Below are 18,275 nucleotides of genomic sequence, written 5' to 3'. Positions count from 1 at the left end.
ATCTGCTATGCCGGAGAGGTGGGAAATGAAGGAGCCATGGAGACCCTGACGTGGGGAGAGACGGTGGTGGGATCGCTCGCGGAAGCGTCGCGGCGCTGTGTGTTCTGTGGCCGCAGATCTGGGCCCAGCGGGGACTCAGCGAGGACATCGGCGGCACCGCCTCGCGCCTGTGGGGGAGCGGGACACTGGGCCCTTCAGCTGCCCTTATCTCCGCAGATCCGGAACGCGGGGTCCGCAGACAGCACGGTCCAGTTCATCTTCCACCAGCCCATCGTGCACCGCTGGAGGGAGACAGACTTCTTCCCGTGCTCGGCTACCTGCGGAGGAGGTAAGGATGTCCCGGGCATCCGCGGTCCTGAGAGTGGGGTGGTCAGCAGGAAGGTAACGGGGCCCTATCGGGGAAATTCCTCCCAAAGCTGCCCACCTGGAGTCCCCTGGGGGAAACACCCTGCTGCTCTTCTTGACCCCAAGGAGCCGATTCCTGACTTCCACTCCTTTCAGAAAAAGCTCTTCACCTGGCTGAGATGAAGCCAGTTCTCTGGAATCGAACGAAAGGTATTTGTCAGGCCTACACGGTGTGATGAAAAAGTACACTGACTTTTTAATTTAAACAGAAATATTACGGTAAACCACACAGTGCCATCAGCCCCTTCGTGATATCCCCGCTTACTTCTAACACGCGTGCCTTCCTTGTAGCACTTTCAGAAGCAGGGTGGATCCCTCCTTTGTATCTTTAGCTCTGCTCTTGTGGCTGCCTCAGAGTCCTGAGTCCATGCACAACACTGACCTTTCACGACTCTTTTGACTTCGGGGGAAGTCAGAACCCGTGGTGCGGGACGGTGCGGAGGATAGGCGGGACACACCGTGATTCTTCCACAAGCCTGCCTTTCCACTGGCTGGCGCTCGGCAGCCACAGTCTCTGCATTTTTGATCACAGCTGGTAAAAGCTCTATCAGAAAAGGACTTCCAGAACTGCTTCAAGAAAGGGCAAGATCGATAGGATAAGAGTGCCGCAGGCAAGAGGGAGTTTTCTGAGGGGGATTGATGGCAATGTGTATTTTACTGTGATTTTTTTTACTTTAAACTTTGCATGTATTTCAATCACACCTTATATTTAATTAGAAAAAACAGTTTATTACCAGAAGAAAGTCAGTACATTATAGACTTATAGTCAGATAATTTGGGGCTCCCCCATCATGTCTGCCTTGAAAAGAGTGTCATTTGTGTTACAGTCGCTGAAGTGCATCTCCCTAGAAAAGTCAGAGTGGATTTCTGTCTCCACCCCACCATATCTCTACAACAGACAGCACTCTGTGTTACTGGAAAAGTTTTTGTTTGGGGTTTTGGTTTTTTCCCATTTTGTGTTCTTCATAATTATAGTGATTATCTATAATAATTGCTGTGGATTGTTTTACAGTAATTTATTTTGCCATTTCCCTATAACAGATCATTTAGGTCATTTAAACCCTTCTACTATTATAACGTAATGAATAACCAATACCCAAGTATTTTTCTCCTTTCACGTGATTTCTTTGGGATAGATACTCAGCAGTGAGGTTACTAGATAAATAAGTTTCAGAACTTTTGTGGTTACTGTATGACCAAATTCCTTCTGGAAGATAACAAGCAGTGTATGAGTACTTTAGATTCTTTGCCAACTTTTGTGGATTTTTTTAAGTTTTCATGATGATAAAATTCTGGTTATATTCCTTTGAAAATTAACGGATTGAATAAGTTCTAGCTCTAGCCTCATGGAAGCCTGTTAATTGACCACTTTTAAACTGTTCATCCATATAAGTACTACTAAATTAATTTTGACAGAAGATAAGAGGATAATATCTCAAAACAGAGGCAGCTGGTCACCCATTAATTACTGTAAAACAGGGCGACTATCATGATATAATTCACCTTACCCGTGTTATCTTTGTCTATATAGTGTGATTGATCAAATGACTAGAAATTTGGTTCTCTAGGGCAACACGGGATTTTGCTCGAAAAACAGAGTCCAATGCCATCAAGCGCTTTTGCTCCGGTGTTAACCATTAATTCAACCTTTCGGGCTCTTCCAGTAGATCAACATTTCTAGTTGTTGTCTGAACAGAAAATCACTCTGTTTGAAACTAAGCTGCCATTACTTGGATGTTCTGTGGGATTACATTTTGATACATCTACTACTGACTAGCAGGGACAACAGTTTAAAAGAATAAAATCACTTCTTTGTAGCTTTTCTTTTTAAACAAAAACCATGCTTGGTGAGAAACAACAACTCAGCTATTTGTGCACTGCACAAGTTTCGCGTAGAGCTGCCGCGGGGCATAAGTTCAGTAGTCTTGACAACAGTTTACCACCTCGGAAGGTGATCAGGGTTAGACGCATATGCATCCCCTGAGACCTCATTCTCCTCCCATCTACACCATGAAGTGGAACTGTGAGTGGTCTTCAGAAGTCTTCGGGTGGCGTTGCCCAATAACAAAGGGATTGCAGAGGAGGTTTTCCTAGGAAGATAAGACGAAGAAAAGCTGTTCTCATGAAGATGTAAGAGTGTGGGGCCCAGTATCCCCGCTTCACCAGTTTGAAATTACTCAAGAAGTGTCCTCCAAGTTCTCTCTTCTGCTATGCATTCCAGATTCAGCTGCTTGGCCGTTCGGCGCAGTGTAAAATTGCTATTCCAAAATGCCTTGAGAAACTTCCAAAACTATGGTTCTCTAATCATTTTGGTCATTTGCTTCATTTTCATTCTAACTCTTCAGTTTGTGTTCTCCGAAATGGCTTCAAAAGAATGCGATTAGGCTGGCAAATTCTAATTCTGAAAAATTATGACCTCAGATTCATACTTTATGGCTTATGTCCAGGAATATAAATTATTATTTGAAAATTTATAATAGGTTTAGCTTATCATAAAATTAGCTGCTATGGAGTACAGTGGATTTTATACAGAAAAATATATTTTCTTATCTAAAATACCATTTTGAGATTTGGTTTTCTTGTGAAGCAGAAAAGTTAAATGGAGTAGGTGTTTTCACCCTTTGCTTTTGTTACTTTCCGTGCTTTTCATCTTTTCAGTAGAATTTTAAGAGGTCTTTTTGTAGGTCTTTAATGAACAGTTAATTTTTGTGGGTGGTCTAGGAGCACTGCCTCAAGTCAGGAAATCTGGCTATAAAGCCTCCTTCTGATTTCCTAAAAAGTTTTGCAAGTCCCTTAACAGTTTAAATCTTGCTTCCTAATACATACTTAGCAATCACAGCGTTCAACCACCTGCCAGAGAGAATATATTTGTAGGATTGGTTAGGGTTGGAATAATACAATTTTTGAATTCTCCATGTACATTTATTTTTTCATCCCAGGAATCTAAGTCTTGATCACCACCCTACCAGAAATAGACAGGATATAAAAAATCAGATAGGAAAGATAAACATGGTATGACTAACAGCAGTTATTACTGAACTTTTCTTTTAAAAGAGGCTTCTCTGAATTCGAAATTTGTAGATAGAGCCTGAGAAATATGGGCTACTTAATTTCAAGAGATATGCTAAAAGATTTTAGAGAAAGCAAAAATTAAACAGTGGAGAAGATCTTTTTGTTGTGTTGTTTCTAAGTTCTACAAGGAAACAGGATTCATGATGGCTACTATTAGAATCTTGATTGCCCATTTATTCAGCTCAAGTAATTTAGTTTGAATTTAGGCAGAAGTTGTATTCTCTGGCAGCAGGCAGAACCCGATCCTGTGTTGTATTCCCTTGGCCCCCATTGGCCCAGGAGGAGAATGCTGTGTTAGTCAGTCAGTCAGTTAGTTCGTTGAGAGCTTATTCTTCCTCATAGCATAGGTGCTAAGAAGGCAATTAAGCATCCTTGGATAAGATACTTGGTTAAATAAATACTTACAGTCTTTTCTGCACACATTATTCTATGTTATATTTTTACATTATACAAAAGAAGTAAAAACAGTAGTTCTTACCCCACAGTCTTATAATCTGACCATGCTCTCCTATAACTGAAGCCCTCTAGTAGATATAATGAGAGTCTGAGGCAGGAGGATCGTTGTGAGTTTGAGACCAGCCTGGGCTACATAGCGAGTTCCAGGGCAGTCTCAACTATGTAGTGAGACCCTTTCTCAAAAAATCCAAAAAAATAAAAATAAATAAATAAATGAGTGAATTACTTAAGAAAAACACAGTTATCTAAAGCCTGAAGAAACTAACAGCCTTCCAATTATATATTTTTGTACTGAAAATGACTGGGGCGTTGGGGCATAGTTTCCACTGATAAGAGATGGCCCAAAGCATCCCAAACTCTATGCGTGGCATGTGCCTCTCAATCTCCCTGGTCGGCTTGATGTTGTAGGCTACCAGCTGACTTCCGCCGAGTGCCATGACCTCCGGAGCAGCAGGGTGGTGGCCGACCAGTACTGTCACTATTACCCGGAGAACGTCAAGCCCAAACCCAGGCTTCAGGAGTGCAACTTGGATCCTTGCCCGGCCAGGTCAGTCAGATTTACGATTCCTTTGTCGTAAACACGAATAAGGCTCCACATAAGCATCTGGAGTTTAAATGTGTGTAAATTTAGAATACAGTGGCAGGCGTTGCTGTCAGTGTCCATTCCTGGTTGCACATCCCAGGCCCTGGGGCACTCAGTCTGGCTGCTCTGCGGTGCTGCTCAGTGCCCATGGACGTTGCTTCTGTGAGAGGCAAGCAAAGCGCTCTTCAGAGTCGCACTGCCTTCTGATTTCTTCACATTCTGATTCCTAGTTTGTCTCCTTTGGATACTACAGGCTACGGCTGCCCAGTTTTCGTGCGGGTCGATGGCCTTATGCTCTCAGGAGTCCTTCTGCTTTTTCTCTGTCCCCAGCCGGGCACAGTCACAGCAGACTCTGTATCAGGGTCCCACCTGATCGACACGATCCATTAGATCAGAACCAGCCTTACAACCGCTCTGTGACCCTCGAGCCACCTCAGCCTTTGCAGGACTTGCTTCCAAGGTCAGGCCTTTGGGAAGTCTTTTTAATTAGAAGCTTTAGAAATGCAAACGCTGGACACTTTCATACATATCGCTTGCCTTTGGGAAACCATAGGTGACTCTCAGATAATCTGCAGGATCGAGAATAAAGCTGACCATTGAAAGCCCTAGGTAACGAGTGGCGGGAGCGCAGGTCAAGCCCTTTCCGAGGGTGGGATGCTCGCCTGAACCCCGCAGCTCTCCGCACAGATGCTGCTCAACCATCCCAAACCAGCAAGGGTATAAGACAGTTCTTCCCCCACAGGGTAATTGTGGACACCAAAAGATAAAGGACCCTTCTCCAAACTTGCTGGATTGCTGAGCAACACTTTGATGCTTTTTTAAAGTTAGAGTCTGCCAGTCATATATAGATATAAAGCTCTGAATAATTAAAATACTACAATGTGGGCAACATAGATGCAAAGCATTCTATCTTTACATTGTAAGCGATGCAGTTTATGTTTTCACTTTTTGCTTTTAACTTTTTGAGGTTCATGTCCTTGTACTCTTTGTACCTTATATTCATGAATTCTAAACTTGACATGGGACAGGAAATTGCTGTTAGTAACTAACCTACAGAAACCATACAACTTGCCTCCTAAAAGTGCACTCATCAAAGGAACAGAAGGAATACATATGGCATAATTGTAAAATTTAGGTGAAGCTTGACTAAGGTTTATATCACACCAGAATGTTATATATTAAAAGGTAGATATGATCTGAAAACTAATTAAAGCGTTAAAATTTGCTTGCATTTCTTTAATTTGGAAAAAGTAAGCATTTGAAATATTTTAGCTATTTCAATTATAATCCATGCAATTTAACACTTTTTAAAAATATTCTGGTTTTACATTTTTCTCCATACCTATGACAGGAAGATCAGAGTGTGAGAAATATATGTGTCTCGATTCAGATGTTCCGCCTGGCCATCGGCTTAGACGGTCTTATAACACGTTCCCATGGCAGTTTGAAGGTGCAAGGGCCTGTCCTGCACACCATAAAGCTTCTCCCACTGGGAAAGAACTTTAATGAAAAAAGCAGCTATGGAGGACAGCTGTGGAATAAAAGTTTGTTAACAATTGAAGAAAACATTCATAATCAGAGAAAAATTCTTTTGGCCTCTGAATTTTTACTTCTCTGTAGGAGAACATCTTTGGCCCATTTCTTATCTAGAAGAAAGGGTTACATGGAAAGAAGGCTGCCTGTCCAATTTATGTTTTCTCCGTGCCATGTGTTACTTTAAAAACTCTAATACAGCACACAAATAAATGTTAGGACAGGTGGCTCTTTAAACAAGCAAAGTGAGGAAAGGAAAAATAAAAAATGAGTTGGAAGCAAATGTCAGGAAGCTGGTTTTTTTACTGAAGAAGTAATTAAACAGAGCTGTAAAAATTAAGACTGAACGGTAGTGAAGCTGGAAGGCGAGCTCCTATAGGAGACGTAGCTGTGCTGTTTTGGGGCTGACCCTTCCGGATTGGCTGTGAAGTTCTCTGAGCTCTTTAATGTGTCTAGGATCAAAGCCCCTTTCCAACTTTCAGGACCAGAGGAGCAGGATGACCTAGAAGAGCAGGTGGAAGAGACTGTAAGATAGACCTTCCTCTCCATCAGACATAGCAGAATTAAATCCTCAAGGGACTCTTCTCTGCCAACAGATTTAATTCTCAAATTTTCTATCCAAAATTGGAAACTACCAAAAAGTGAAACATAGCCTTTCCTAGTACAAAGTTCAAAAATATCTAACCATTGAGATATATATTCTTTTTTTTTCCTGTACACACTGGCATTTTGGGCCTATTACAGTTCTGAGAAGTAAAATCCTATTCAGATAGCCACAGTTATTTCCTTCCAAGGAAGAAAATGGCACAAGCAGCAAACATGGCACTAAAATTAAGGCTACAACTTTAGTTTTAGTGCTTGATCTTAGTTCTCTCATTCATAAAATGAGAGGAGAGGGTTATTGATTGCATTAAATTATTTAATTCAAACTGTGCCAAAGGAATCTATTGTTTCCTTCCATTTCAATTTATGTATTTTAAATTATTTTTGAATAATAATTCACAAAAGATGCATTTGAACATTTTTTTGGTTTTTTTTTGTTTGTTTGTTTGTTTTTGTTTTTGAGACAGGGTCTAACTATGTAGTTGAAACTGACCTGGACCTCTTTAGGTAGCCCAGGCTGGTCTTGAACTCACAGGGATCCTCTTGCCTCAGCCTCCTGAGTTCTGGGATTACAGGTGTGCGCCACCACACCTGGCTACCATTTGAACAATTTTAACTGATTCAAGCTGAGTGAAGCTGTACAAATCTGTTTTAACAGTTGTAAAAATGTGTACCAGCAAAGTAATACTTTTTGTCCTCATCAAGCTCTCCCATTATTGCTGCTTAGTTGGAAGAGTGAGCATCCCAAGATTGCAAAGGCAACTGTAAAATGGTTACCATGAACAACTACTCTGGTGATAAAAAGAATGTTCTCCTTACTATACATTTAAAACCAGAGCAAGCAAAAGCAAACTAGACATGACCAGTGGTAGACGTAATCCCTGATGGGCTGTGGAAAAAGCACTTTGGTGTTTAGCAAAATATCTTCACTGTCCTCATTATTTTGCCTTACAGTAAGTGAAGTTACACATTTGAACCAATTGTCTAAAATCTTATTAGTAAATGTTCTTCTCAGGTTTATCCACTATGTGCTTATACACGGTGTAAAGCCTTTCAAAGACTAACGTGTCTAGGGCTATAACCTGCTGCTTTTTCTTTTGTCCGTAACCCCTTCCAACCTCAGACCCAGTGACGGTCGTATCGGTCGATGCTTTGGTTTTCAGAAGCGCACAAGCTTCCTGAGCGCATGCACTGCTCACCGGTGGGAACTGTCTGAAATCAGTGCAGACCTGTGGCGGCCTAGATCAGCAGGCGTGCAGCCTCTCAGCACCGCCTCACTCCCTACCGGCTGTCCGGATTCGGGGTCTCACTCTCTCTTCCTTTCCTTCCTTCTTTGCTTTTCCACTGCATTTTACTTCTCTTTTTCTCCTTCTTAGTTGTCTCCCCTTTCTTTTTTTTTTTTTTTTTTTTTTTTGTACCGGGGATCGAACTCAGGTCCTTGCGCTTGCGAGGCAGGCCACCGAACCGCTGAGCTACATCCCCGGCCCTGTCTCGCCTTTCTTACCCTCACCCAGCACAGCCACTGGCTTCCGTGGTTATGGATTAATCACACGATGGTTCTTGATGCTAATGAGATTGTTGAAATCTTTCAAAATAATTTTTATTTTTTCATGGCTTTTTTCTGATTCTAAATGCTCACTCAGAAATGTCAATAGGTTAAAAGGCGATAATGAAAACAATCCAACTCACTAAGAATCCCCAGTGCCCACAGATGCCAGTGCTCGTGTGTTTGCTGTGCTTCTCTTCTCTCGTCTCCAGCTGCGATGTAGATGAGGTCATGCTCCACGAGGAGGCACCTAGACTCCAAGGACGTAGCATTGCTTGTTTCGCCTCGGAATGTCCGGAACCGGTGGTGCCTGTCCTTCTGGCTGTGGCAGCTTTAAGTCGGTGGCCTTGTAAGCCCAGAAACCGAACCACGCTGAGCGCCCAGATGTCTCATCCCAAGACAGTGCTGTTGCTTTCCGTGTCATTAATGCAGTCATTTTTATGAAGTGCTAAAATACTTAGTTTCCTAGATAGTTTTCCTGTCTCAAAAAGGGGTCCAACACTTAAGGCTTGTAAGAGAAGTAAAAGGAAAGGGCAACGTACAGATGTGATGACTTTTAGCTGAAACAGATAATGGTCTTCATTGGCAGCTAGGAGCTGCAGCACCCCTGTATCCTCCACGCTGTGTGCGCAGGGCTTTGTGTGTCCTGGTGTGGCACTGACTGGGCCATTCCCAGAGGATCAGAGACACGCCACTGCACATGCCAGGCACCTGCTGCATGACTGTACTTTCAGTGCTGTGTTCTGAGTCCTTTCCTGTGTCACTAAGCACTGGGGATCCACTAAAATACAAAGTGATCTCCTGTGCCTGCCACCCTTCAGGAGTAGCTTCTACCTTACACTCTGGGAAGCTTTTCTGAAATTTATGTGGTGTCTGTGCCTTTTCATCTCTGAGGTGAAAAGTCCATCGCGTGAATAGCTATAGCTCAGCAGCAACTGAAAAAATATCATTTTAATTTAGCTGCTAAGCACCTTGTGCTATCGGAGCAGATTCAAATGTAAAACCTGCAGCCTTTGGCCTTAGATATCTTGGTCTGTGAGGTGGATTGGGCTGTGCAAGTCACTTTTTGTGAGAAGGTCAGAGAATCACCTTTCCATTTGTTTTCCCTCCCAGGCAGTAATGACTGGGCTTGAACTGGTGAAGTGTGGACAAGGACTCACTTGCTGCCGTGGTCACGATCATTAGCAAACAGATCTGTTCCTAGCTGAACCTGCATCCAGGTTTCCCCTTCCCTGAAGGAATTCAGAGCAATAGTCCTAAGCAAATGCCCAAACTTGTCTGTCCCAAGCGGCAGTTCTTGGTGATTCATGTAGAATTTTTGCTGTTTTGTCCAGCTCCATTCATTTTGACAGTAAATTGCATAAATTATCCCTAGCCAGGGACCAAATTATGAAAAACAAGTGCTGGAACTGAAAGGAAAGGCCCTGCCCGGGAGAGACGGTGAATACAGTAGGGGTGGGAAAGCCTCGTTTTCACAATTGCTGGTGATGGACCAGTCACAGCATTGCAGGCTGGAGGGCAGGGGAGGGCGTCTGCAGTGAAACAGCAGGGCTTGAGATCCTGACCTGCCACTTCCCAGTGAGCAGCCCCCAGCAAAGTACTTACTCTCACTGAACCTATGCGTTTTCATCCTCGGAGTGGAGGATGGGAGCAGCGGTTACCTCAAAAAGCTGTCGTGAGGAGTGAGTGAGGTTGTACATTTAAGGAGCCCAGCCAAGTGCCTGACACACGATGCAGCTCAGTAATGTGAGCTCAGTAGTATGACGGAGGTCGTGACTGTGATAAAGGTGCTGTTCCCCAGAGAAACTCCAAAACCCCAAAGAAACCAGCTTTCTTCTCTGTAAGAGGAAAAGAGACCAATCTAGAGTTCTCTATGAGTCCAGAAAGCAGTTCTTTGTTTGCTATTGTAACAACAGGAAACAAAATTCCCAGGAAAATAACAGCTTCAAAGTAAATCACAGCCGGATGGGTGGTGTACGGTCTATAATCGCAGCTCTACAGGGGCTGAGGCAGGAGGGTCTCCATGAGCTCCAGGCCAGTGTGGGACAAATTAAAGCCAGCATAAACTGCATAGCAAGATCCCGTCTCAAAAAACAACCTAAAATCACAGCATATTTTTGAAATATCATGATCATGAGAAATGAAGATAATTAGCAGCTCCTGATATCTCAGGTCACACGTGTTTGGTAACCCCATGTAACCAGCTGGGAGGCATTGCCACCCATTTACAGCATGGATATCCCCAAAGGAAAACTCAATGTAAGGACTAGAAAATGGTTGACTTATTTTACAATTAAGATGTGATGAAATGTCTTCTTAATCATGAAGATCGTGTGATGCCTAACCTTATTATAGAAGCTAGATGATTTAGAAAAGTAATGGCTTTCTCTGTTCTGATCAATCTCATTGGTCATGAGTAAGCACTCAGAAAAATGACCATAAAATTTGATTTCTGCTTCGAGTTGGACAAGCAGAGCAGACGCCTGGTGCCCTATAGATGGCACGAGCATCTCCCCACGCTTTCCTACACCCCAAGAGGTGACCAACAATAACTCAGTTATTGGAGCTGTTCAATCCTCTGCCACACTGGCTCATCACGAATAGAGAGACTGCCTCATATATTACATTCTGAACTTTGTAAAAGTGTAGTATGTGTATAATTCTTTTGCTTAGCTTATGAGTTAAGAGAGTAATATTATTCCATTTTAACCTCAATCTACCAGTCTAGCCACGTGACTCTACCACTTTAGTATTTTCTTTATCTAGTGTCCCTCAGCCTGAATGGCACCACTTAAAAAAATGAATACGCTGTCCCTGCCAAAGAGTAACTGAGATGAGTCAACAAAAGACACACATAAAACTTACCAATGTGTCAAAGACCCCACCGATTTAGCTGCCTTTACTAAATTGAAATCCAAACTGGCAGAAAAAATGATTTGCCCAATTTCACTTCTACTTGAAGTTTGTACTGCATGCCCTTGATCTTGATTTAGCTTTCCAGTCCCTACAAAGTCAATGGGTTAGAGAGTGCCATCTACATGTTACAGACAAAAAGGCTGAAGCTCAGACAGGTTAAGAAACCTCTGCCAAGCCGGGGTGCCCTACACTGCACAGTGGCAGGGAGCCCGATGTGGGTGCGGCTGTCCCACCCTCACCCATGGCTCCCTCAGCAACCTGCGAGATCTGGTCCAAATCAACTGAGCCCTGCACCAGCCCGCACTGCTAAGCCTTTCCCTGTGGGACTTCGGTGTCAGGATGGCTCACGAAGCACATGAAGCAGGTTTCTTTCATGCAAGCACCAGTTGTGGTACTTATTCAAATCAAACAGTGCCCATATCACTCAGTACAGGAAAAAGCAAACAAAGCCCAAGAAAATATTACTCTCATTTAGAATTAATTTAAAAATTCATTGATATCAAGATGTTTAACCCCAGAAAGGTGGATGTTAGGAAATTGTGTATTATTTGATCCAAAACATTAAAATTCTCTTATAATAAGTTTTATAACACAAAGTGAATTTGCCATAAAAGGTGTTTTTAGATCTTGACAATGACAGGGATTTAGCTCAACGCCACGACACCTGCCTCACAAGCATAAGGCCCTGAGTTCGATCCCTGGTACCATAGATAGATAGATAGACAGACAGACAGACAGACAGACAGACAGATAGATGGATAGATAGATACATCGATCGATCTTGACAATGAAGCAGAGGCCTGGTCACAGTTACGCCCGGGTAAATGGATGTTGCTTACCAGTTACTATGGTGTGGGAAAACTGAGAATTGTTTACAAACATGTCCTCAAATATTGCACTCCACCCTACCTCTGTAAGGATAACTTGGAAAATCGGGACGCTGGCAAGCACTAGAGGCAGGGACTCTGCGATAATCGTCTCAGCTCAGAGGTGTTTGAGCTGTGGGCCACCGAGCTCCAAGTTCTGAGGACAGAAAGTAGATAGGCTCCCAGGGTATGAGTTCCCAGACACACACTCTTACTGCATCTTCCATTTCCCGACTTCATACTGCATCAGAATTCACAAAGACAAAGCTGAAGTCTGCGTGTCAGGCAATGGAAGTTACACGGAACAAAACTGGCAAGAAGAGCACTGACCCGTGTTAGTGGGCTTTCCGCTGCTGTGACAGAATAGCTGAGAAGATAAACTTCACGAGCAAGGGTGTGCTTGGCTCGTGGTTTTAGATATCGTGGTCTGTCGCCTGCTGGCTCCATTACTCCGGGCCTTAGACACAGCAGAGCATCTACGTGAGAAGCGTGTGGAGGAGGAGAGTGCTCACCACGACAGCTGGGAAGCAGGGACTGACAGTCCCAGGGCCAGCCGGAGAGGCAAGGGCTGGGGACGTGACGTGGGCCCGGGGCATGTCCTAAGGCCTTTCTCCCTTCAGCCCGTCATGCTCCGTCACCTACCGTCGGCCCATCAAATTAGGAAGCCAGCTACGGTGACCCACTGGTGACAGAGACTTGTGATCCCACCTCTGAGTGCTGGGGACCCCGCCTCAGCACAGGAGCCTCTGGGGCACTCAGGTCCAAGCCATGCCACCTTCCCTTCCCTCATTGGTCTGCACCCCTCTGTGCTCTGCCACTCATGAGAGAGCAAAGTCCTCATCTTTTTTCAATGTTTCATTAGCGCTTTCCTGCTAAGTAACATTCTAAAATGCTACTTAGGAAGAAGTTAGTTCCTACTGCCCTGGAGTTTTCTACAGAAGTTGAAACACCATTGTCTATGCTGAAGCTCTTTCTACTACCCATCATTTCGTTTCATTCTTCTTTTTAATTCGCTGCCTGCCCTGTTCCCTCTTTTGTGCTTGGTACCATGGCAAAGGCAAAGACAAATCAACTAGAATCTAGGCCCAAACCCGTTCAAAGCACGCGGAGCTGCACAGTCACAAAGCAGCATGGTATCTTAGACGCACAAGGCAGAAAGGGAAGCAATCACTACGCGACATTCCTGGTCACTTCCGGAAAAGGCCGGGTGGAAAGGCTCAGCGTTAAACCGAGCAGGCTGGAACTTCCATGGTCGTTATTCTGCCCTTTCTCTGCCTCCACCAGCCAGTCGCCCTGGCTTCCTGCTCACCCTCCTACCCTCCGGATGGCTGTCCTGGCGGTGAGGGGAGGGACTGGACACTGCAAGCACGTGGCAGTTCAGGAGTGCTTTCCCTGCTATTCTCTCTTAAACTTGTGTTTTGTGTACTCTGCTTTTGTTTGAAAACTGAGTGGCATTGCAGTGCCTGCCTTTGCATCTGTGCACCAGGGCATGATATCACTCAGAGAATATCCCCCTAGTTGCCCTCATGCAGGGCCCTGTCCTGATGTAACAGTAAAGACCGATGGGTTCTGCCTCACAGTGTTATACTAATGAAAGGGCTGTGCACCGCTAAGACAGAGCTTAGAGCAATAAGAAGAAGTAGTGCTATGGGTGCTTAGAACAGGGAGAGTTTCTGGCTAGATGTTAAAAGAAACGAGCAAGACTTCAGAAGAGGGACCATTTGAACGTGAATTTCACTGGGCAGCACCGAAGTTGAGAAATAAGCAGTTTCTGTGACTGTGGTGAGGAGGTTGGCTGGACAAGTCAACCGCTACAGCCGGAGTGATGGTAGGAGAGGGCAGCAGAGCACGCACGACCAGCAGCCAGGAGGTCAGGAGTGAGAGTCATGGAGTGAGGAGTCGGGAGTGAGTCGGGAGCGCGTCCTATGGTTCATCTCTGTGCTAGGAAGAACCTCGGAGAGTTAATGCCTAATAGGGCTCTTCTCATAGAGAGAGATTCGTGCAGTATGTGAATCCCACGGTGACGTGGCGTGGCCCCAATTTGGGCTTGATTCTTTAAGAGCTCTAAAGGGGCATCTTAGATCATTTCCACACAGAGAGTAAGCACTCAGAAAAATGACCCTAAATCACACGGCCGTGTGGAATTTGAGGTGACAGCCTCCTTCGATCCCATTATGCCATAGTTCCAAACATTACTATCTTGGATCTTTTCTATTTGAAAAATTTTGTATTTGAATATTCTAATTGCTGTGATTCTTAAAGGTAATGCATTATCTAAAAACTTGGAAAACAGAAAAAATATATTCAAAAGCAAGGAAAAATACCCTGAGGTGTTAGGTGCTATGTGTCTTTCTGACCACGTGTGACGAGCACACGTGTGTGACCCATGTAGTTACACAATTATGTAGATTATATACAGGCATACACGTTTTCTTAATTTTGTGGGTTATACTGTACATCTTTTTGTATTTAATATTTTCTATTGCCATTACGTCTGAGAATTTTCCGTTTCATTGATCATGGCTCAAACATTTTATGTATACGTGCTTCGAAACGAATTTTCATTATATGGACCTCCCATAACGGTGAAGCGCTCTCCTGTCACAGGACAGCCCAGTAAACTGTGAACTGTGAGAGGAGCCGGAGTGTGTCTCCTCCTACTCCAGGGTGCTCATTTTTTTCGTCTTCACCTTCTTTTCTCACCTTCAAATCCTCTGATGGTCAGAGTTTTCGGTGGGGTCACATCAGTGCCAACTGTGAGCAGTTAGGGGACTTAGGGCCACAGAGATGAGTAATTCCACCCGCAGCCCAGTTGTTTGTCGTATCTCCCCTTGCCAACCACTTCTGAAAATCACTTTCCTCCTTCCCCGATTCCCACGTACTCAGATGCGTGTCTGAATGCTGCGTGCAAATACGCACACCATGAGTAAGACCTGCATATGGGGAAATGTATTCAAGTCCCTAACTTGGATCCTTTTTCTTCTTTCTCCATGATGTGCACTCATCTAAGAAAAAACAAAGTGTCTTAAAAGGAAGCAAAAGGAAGCTGAGCTCGGGCGAGCCCGCCCTTCTGTGCTGGTGTAGTGAGAGGCTGGCTGTGGCAGGGCCCCTAGGCGAATGCGCCTTGCAGGACAGAGCTCCACTGTTCTGATATCTCTGTTTTCACAGGTGCCGTAGTCAGTTTATGAGTCTTCACCATGACCCATGCCACAGAAAGACAAATATAGCTACAGTGTTTGCTGAATCCAGGTTTAAAGCTCCCTTTTCAAACAAAAACATTTCTAAGTCAGTCCAGCGCAAAGCCCAACATCTTGAATTCTGTGCACTCCCGTTTAGTCCCTTTCTTTGGTTCAACTCATCTCCTTCAACGTCACCTTCTCCATCCTAACCATCATCGGCTGATAAATCACCTGGCGGAGATCCGCAAACGTTGGCTTTAATATTGAAGATGACAAATTATAGCCATAAATATTTTCAGAATCGAAGGCAGTGGATTCAGTTCTGCATTTAGAAATTGATATAGGAATGAATACAGATGCTAAGGGCAGGTAAAATATAACTTCAAAGTCAATCTGATTTTTTCCGAGCGTAATTAACTGCTGTTAGATAACTGTGTAGGTCCAAGTTATTAGAGAACTTTAGGAAGCTGGCATTTTTTCAAATACAGTCCTTTTACCAAACATAGTCCCCTAATTACTAATGTAATCATTATTACAAGGAGATCACAAGATTCCAACAAAAGGCAGAATCATGTTTTCACGCAATTTCTTGTCTGTCAGAAGGCAGAAGTGAATAGAACATTTAACATTTAACTCCAGAAACAAGGGCACAAGTTTAATGAAATATTCGTTTAATTTTTTGTGTTAAAGATCTATGGGATTTTGAGAACACCCAGAGGCAGTATTCAGTGTTATGAATATTGTTAGATAAGAGTAATATACACACACACACACAATTGAAAATTTTCTTATACAGTTAAGTGTAAGATATTTAGTCTTATACATAAATACAAAGTTAGTCTTGTAAAATAAACATATTAGTTCTCTAATGCTTTTTCTTTCTGGGAATAAATGTCTGTTTTCCCAATTTTGTTCTCTATTTTGCTTCAAACAATTTAGTTTCTCTCAGATATTTCCGTACCCTTCAGTAATTTCCTCAGAACCAGTAAAGGCCTCTGTCTCCTTCCCTCTCTCTGCCTTATCTTTCATGATCTCCAGTCACTTTTTGTCTTCCTAATCCACAAGGTGCCCATACCCCATACCGTGCACCCAACACTGAGGTTTGCTAACCATATCAAAAGGGTATATTATGTCATCCTCTGCCAGAATATAAGGTCACAGGAAAGCCTTATTTATTTAAATATAAGTGTAAACATTTAGACTGAATATGTGGACATTATTATACAGATTTATAAATAAATACCCATCCATTCAACCCAAAGATACAGATATAACACACAAGTCCCTTCAGTATTCAAAAAAAGGGCTCCCTAGCACTTGTCAGTTGCAAAATAAGATTTCTGTGTGTGCACAAGTCTTGCATGGACCAGGCCTCGGCAAGACCCCGGGCTTGCCAGCAGTTGACTTCCGCTGACATCAGTGGAAAAGGTTCACTGGAGTCCCAAGGACCTGCTCGACCTGTGACGTCATTTCTTGTGTGTTCCAGAGCCACACAGAGTGTGACATCATTCCGCATTGCCCCTTGAGCCTCTACTCCATCCCTAACCCTCACAGCTTTCCAAGGGCGCTAGATAATTCTAACAACAGACATGACAGTCACAACCACCACCACGTAACAATCAACAACATACAGCAAGTTACAGCCAAAAAGTCTTTCATGCTTATGAAAAGTTTCTATGACTTTATTGTTATAGAGAATCTGCTTTTGCTGACAGTTGCCTACTACATGTGGTAGTTCCTCTCCACTTTTATAAAACAGACAAGTGGCTATTTTCCAGGTATTAGTAAAAAAATCTCCAGATCTGCCAAGAGACGGAACCATTTGCTGACGTACAGAGCAGAGTAGCTGAGTCTCAGGCACAGATCTGTGCCCAGATGGCTTCCCCTTTCACCGGGGGTGAGACAGAAACTGCAGCTGCTTGGTGGGCATCTGGAAGTAACATTACGGTGCTGACGATGATGGTGACCTCATAGGATGGGTAATTTGGGGGATTAAAGAACACTTACAATCTTAGCGTGTCATCGTTAACAATAAAGTGCCAAGTTTTCCTGCCACCACCCTTTCTGATGGTATTTCCTGCCCAGGTCAGAGAATTAATCACAGCACATGGTGGCCCTGCAGAGAACTTGCCCCATCTTAGAGCATATACAAGCATAAAGATACTGAACTGTTTGTTGTTTTTCAGAGATGATTTATTAATGTTGTTTTGCAATTGTATAACAAATTTAAATGATGTAATCATTTAGTATTTATTTTATTGTGTGTACCTTCTACTCAGAGGGTTGGCATTATTGTTCCTAACAGTGACGGATACAAGCAGATCATGCCTTATGACCTCTACCATCCCCTTCCTCGGTACGTAACTCAATCATCCTGATGTTAGAATTAGCAAACCAGGCTTCTGATGCTTTTGTGTATATATATATATATATATACATAGTCATATGTAGAGAAAGATTTTGTGTTTTTCCATAAAAATAAGACGGTAGGTGGTAGATTTGCAACCCATCCTGCGCTCTGCTTTTGAATACCACTGGCCTGCTCAGCCTGTAAGCTTGTCGTTCAGAAACCTTTCAAGATAGGGTGGCACTGCATTGGGGTGGGCACAGTAGTCACGCTGATTAGACACAGCGTATGGGTTTATGTTATGTCTTTCTCTCATTCTCTTTGCTCTTTTCTATGTTTCTTCTGCAACAAGACCCTGGTCATTAAACCAGTGTTGCTAACTATTAATCACCACCTAAAGAATATCACAATACCATAAATGTGGACTTCCAGATGTGTATTATTTTATACAGGTTTAACTTTGAAGAAATTATAATTCAATGCAATTTTTGTATTTTTATTGTTTAGAAAAAAATCAATGTGATGCATTGTTTTTAAAATGCAATCATTTTTAAAACTAGAAAAAAGTGAAATTTTAAAATTTCATAAGAATTTTTATCTTTATAATGTATTCATAAGAAAACTGGATGTGCCGAAGGAAATACTAACCATGGCCACCTGCTACCGACCACATTTGAAATGGTCCCACCAATAGCAGAAATTAGAATTTAAATTAATCTTTGCTTTATTTTCTTCCTTTCTTTTTTTTTTTTTTTTTTTTTTTTTTTTT

General features: G+C 43.1%; 1 protein-coding gene across 1 annotated transcript in view; it reads left to right on the top strand.

Annotated features, from left to right (window-relative positions):
• The window catches only part of Adamtsl1 (ADAMTS like 1), a 303,353-nt gene that overhangs the window by 89,728 nt on the left and 195,350 nt on the right, over positions 1 to 18,275 (top strand). Inside the window, exons 7-9 of the mRNA XM_033757645.1 lie at positions 217 to 328; positions 4,342 to 4,480; positions 17,465 to 17,515. Of these exons, the coding sequence (XP_033613536.1) occupies positions 217 to 328; positions 4,342 to 4,480; positions 17,465 to 17,515 (302 nt within the window). The remainder of the gene's footprint in view (positions 1 to 216; positions 329 to 4,341; positions 4,481 to 17,464; positions 17,516 to 18,275) is intronic.

This window comes from Fukomys damarensis, unplaced genomic scaffold, assembly GCF_012274545.1.
Source record: "Fukomys damarensis isolate Sample0158 unplaced genomic scaffold, DMR_v1.0_HiC HiC_scaffold_31, whole genome shotgun sequence".
In the NCBI taxonomy this organism is placed as follows: domain Eukaryota; kingdom Metazoa; phylum Chordata; class Mammalia; order Rodentia; family Bathyergidae; genus Fukomys; species Fukomys damarensis.
This window is presented reverse-complemented; position numbering and strand designations above follow the sequence as displayed.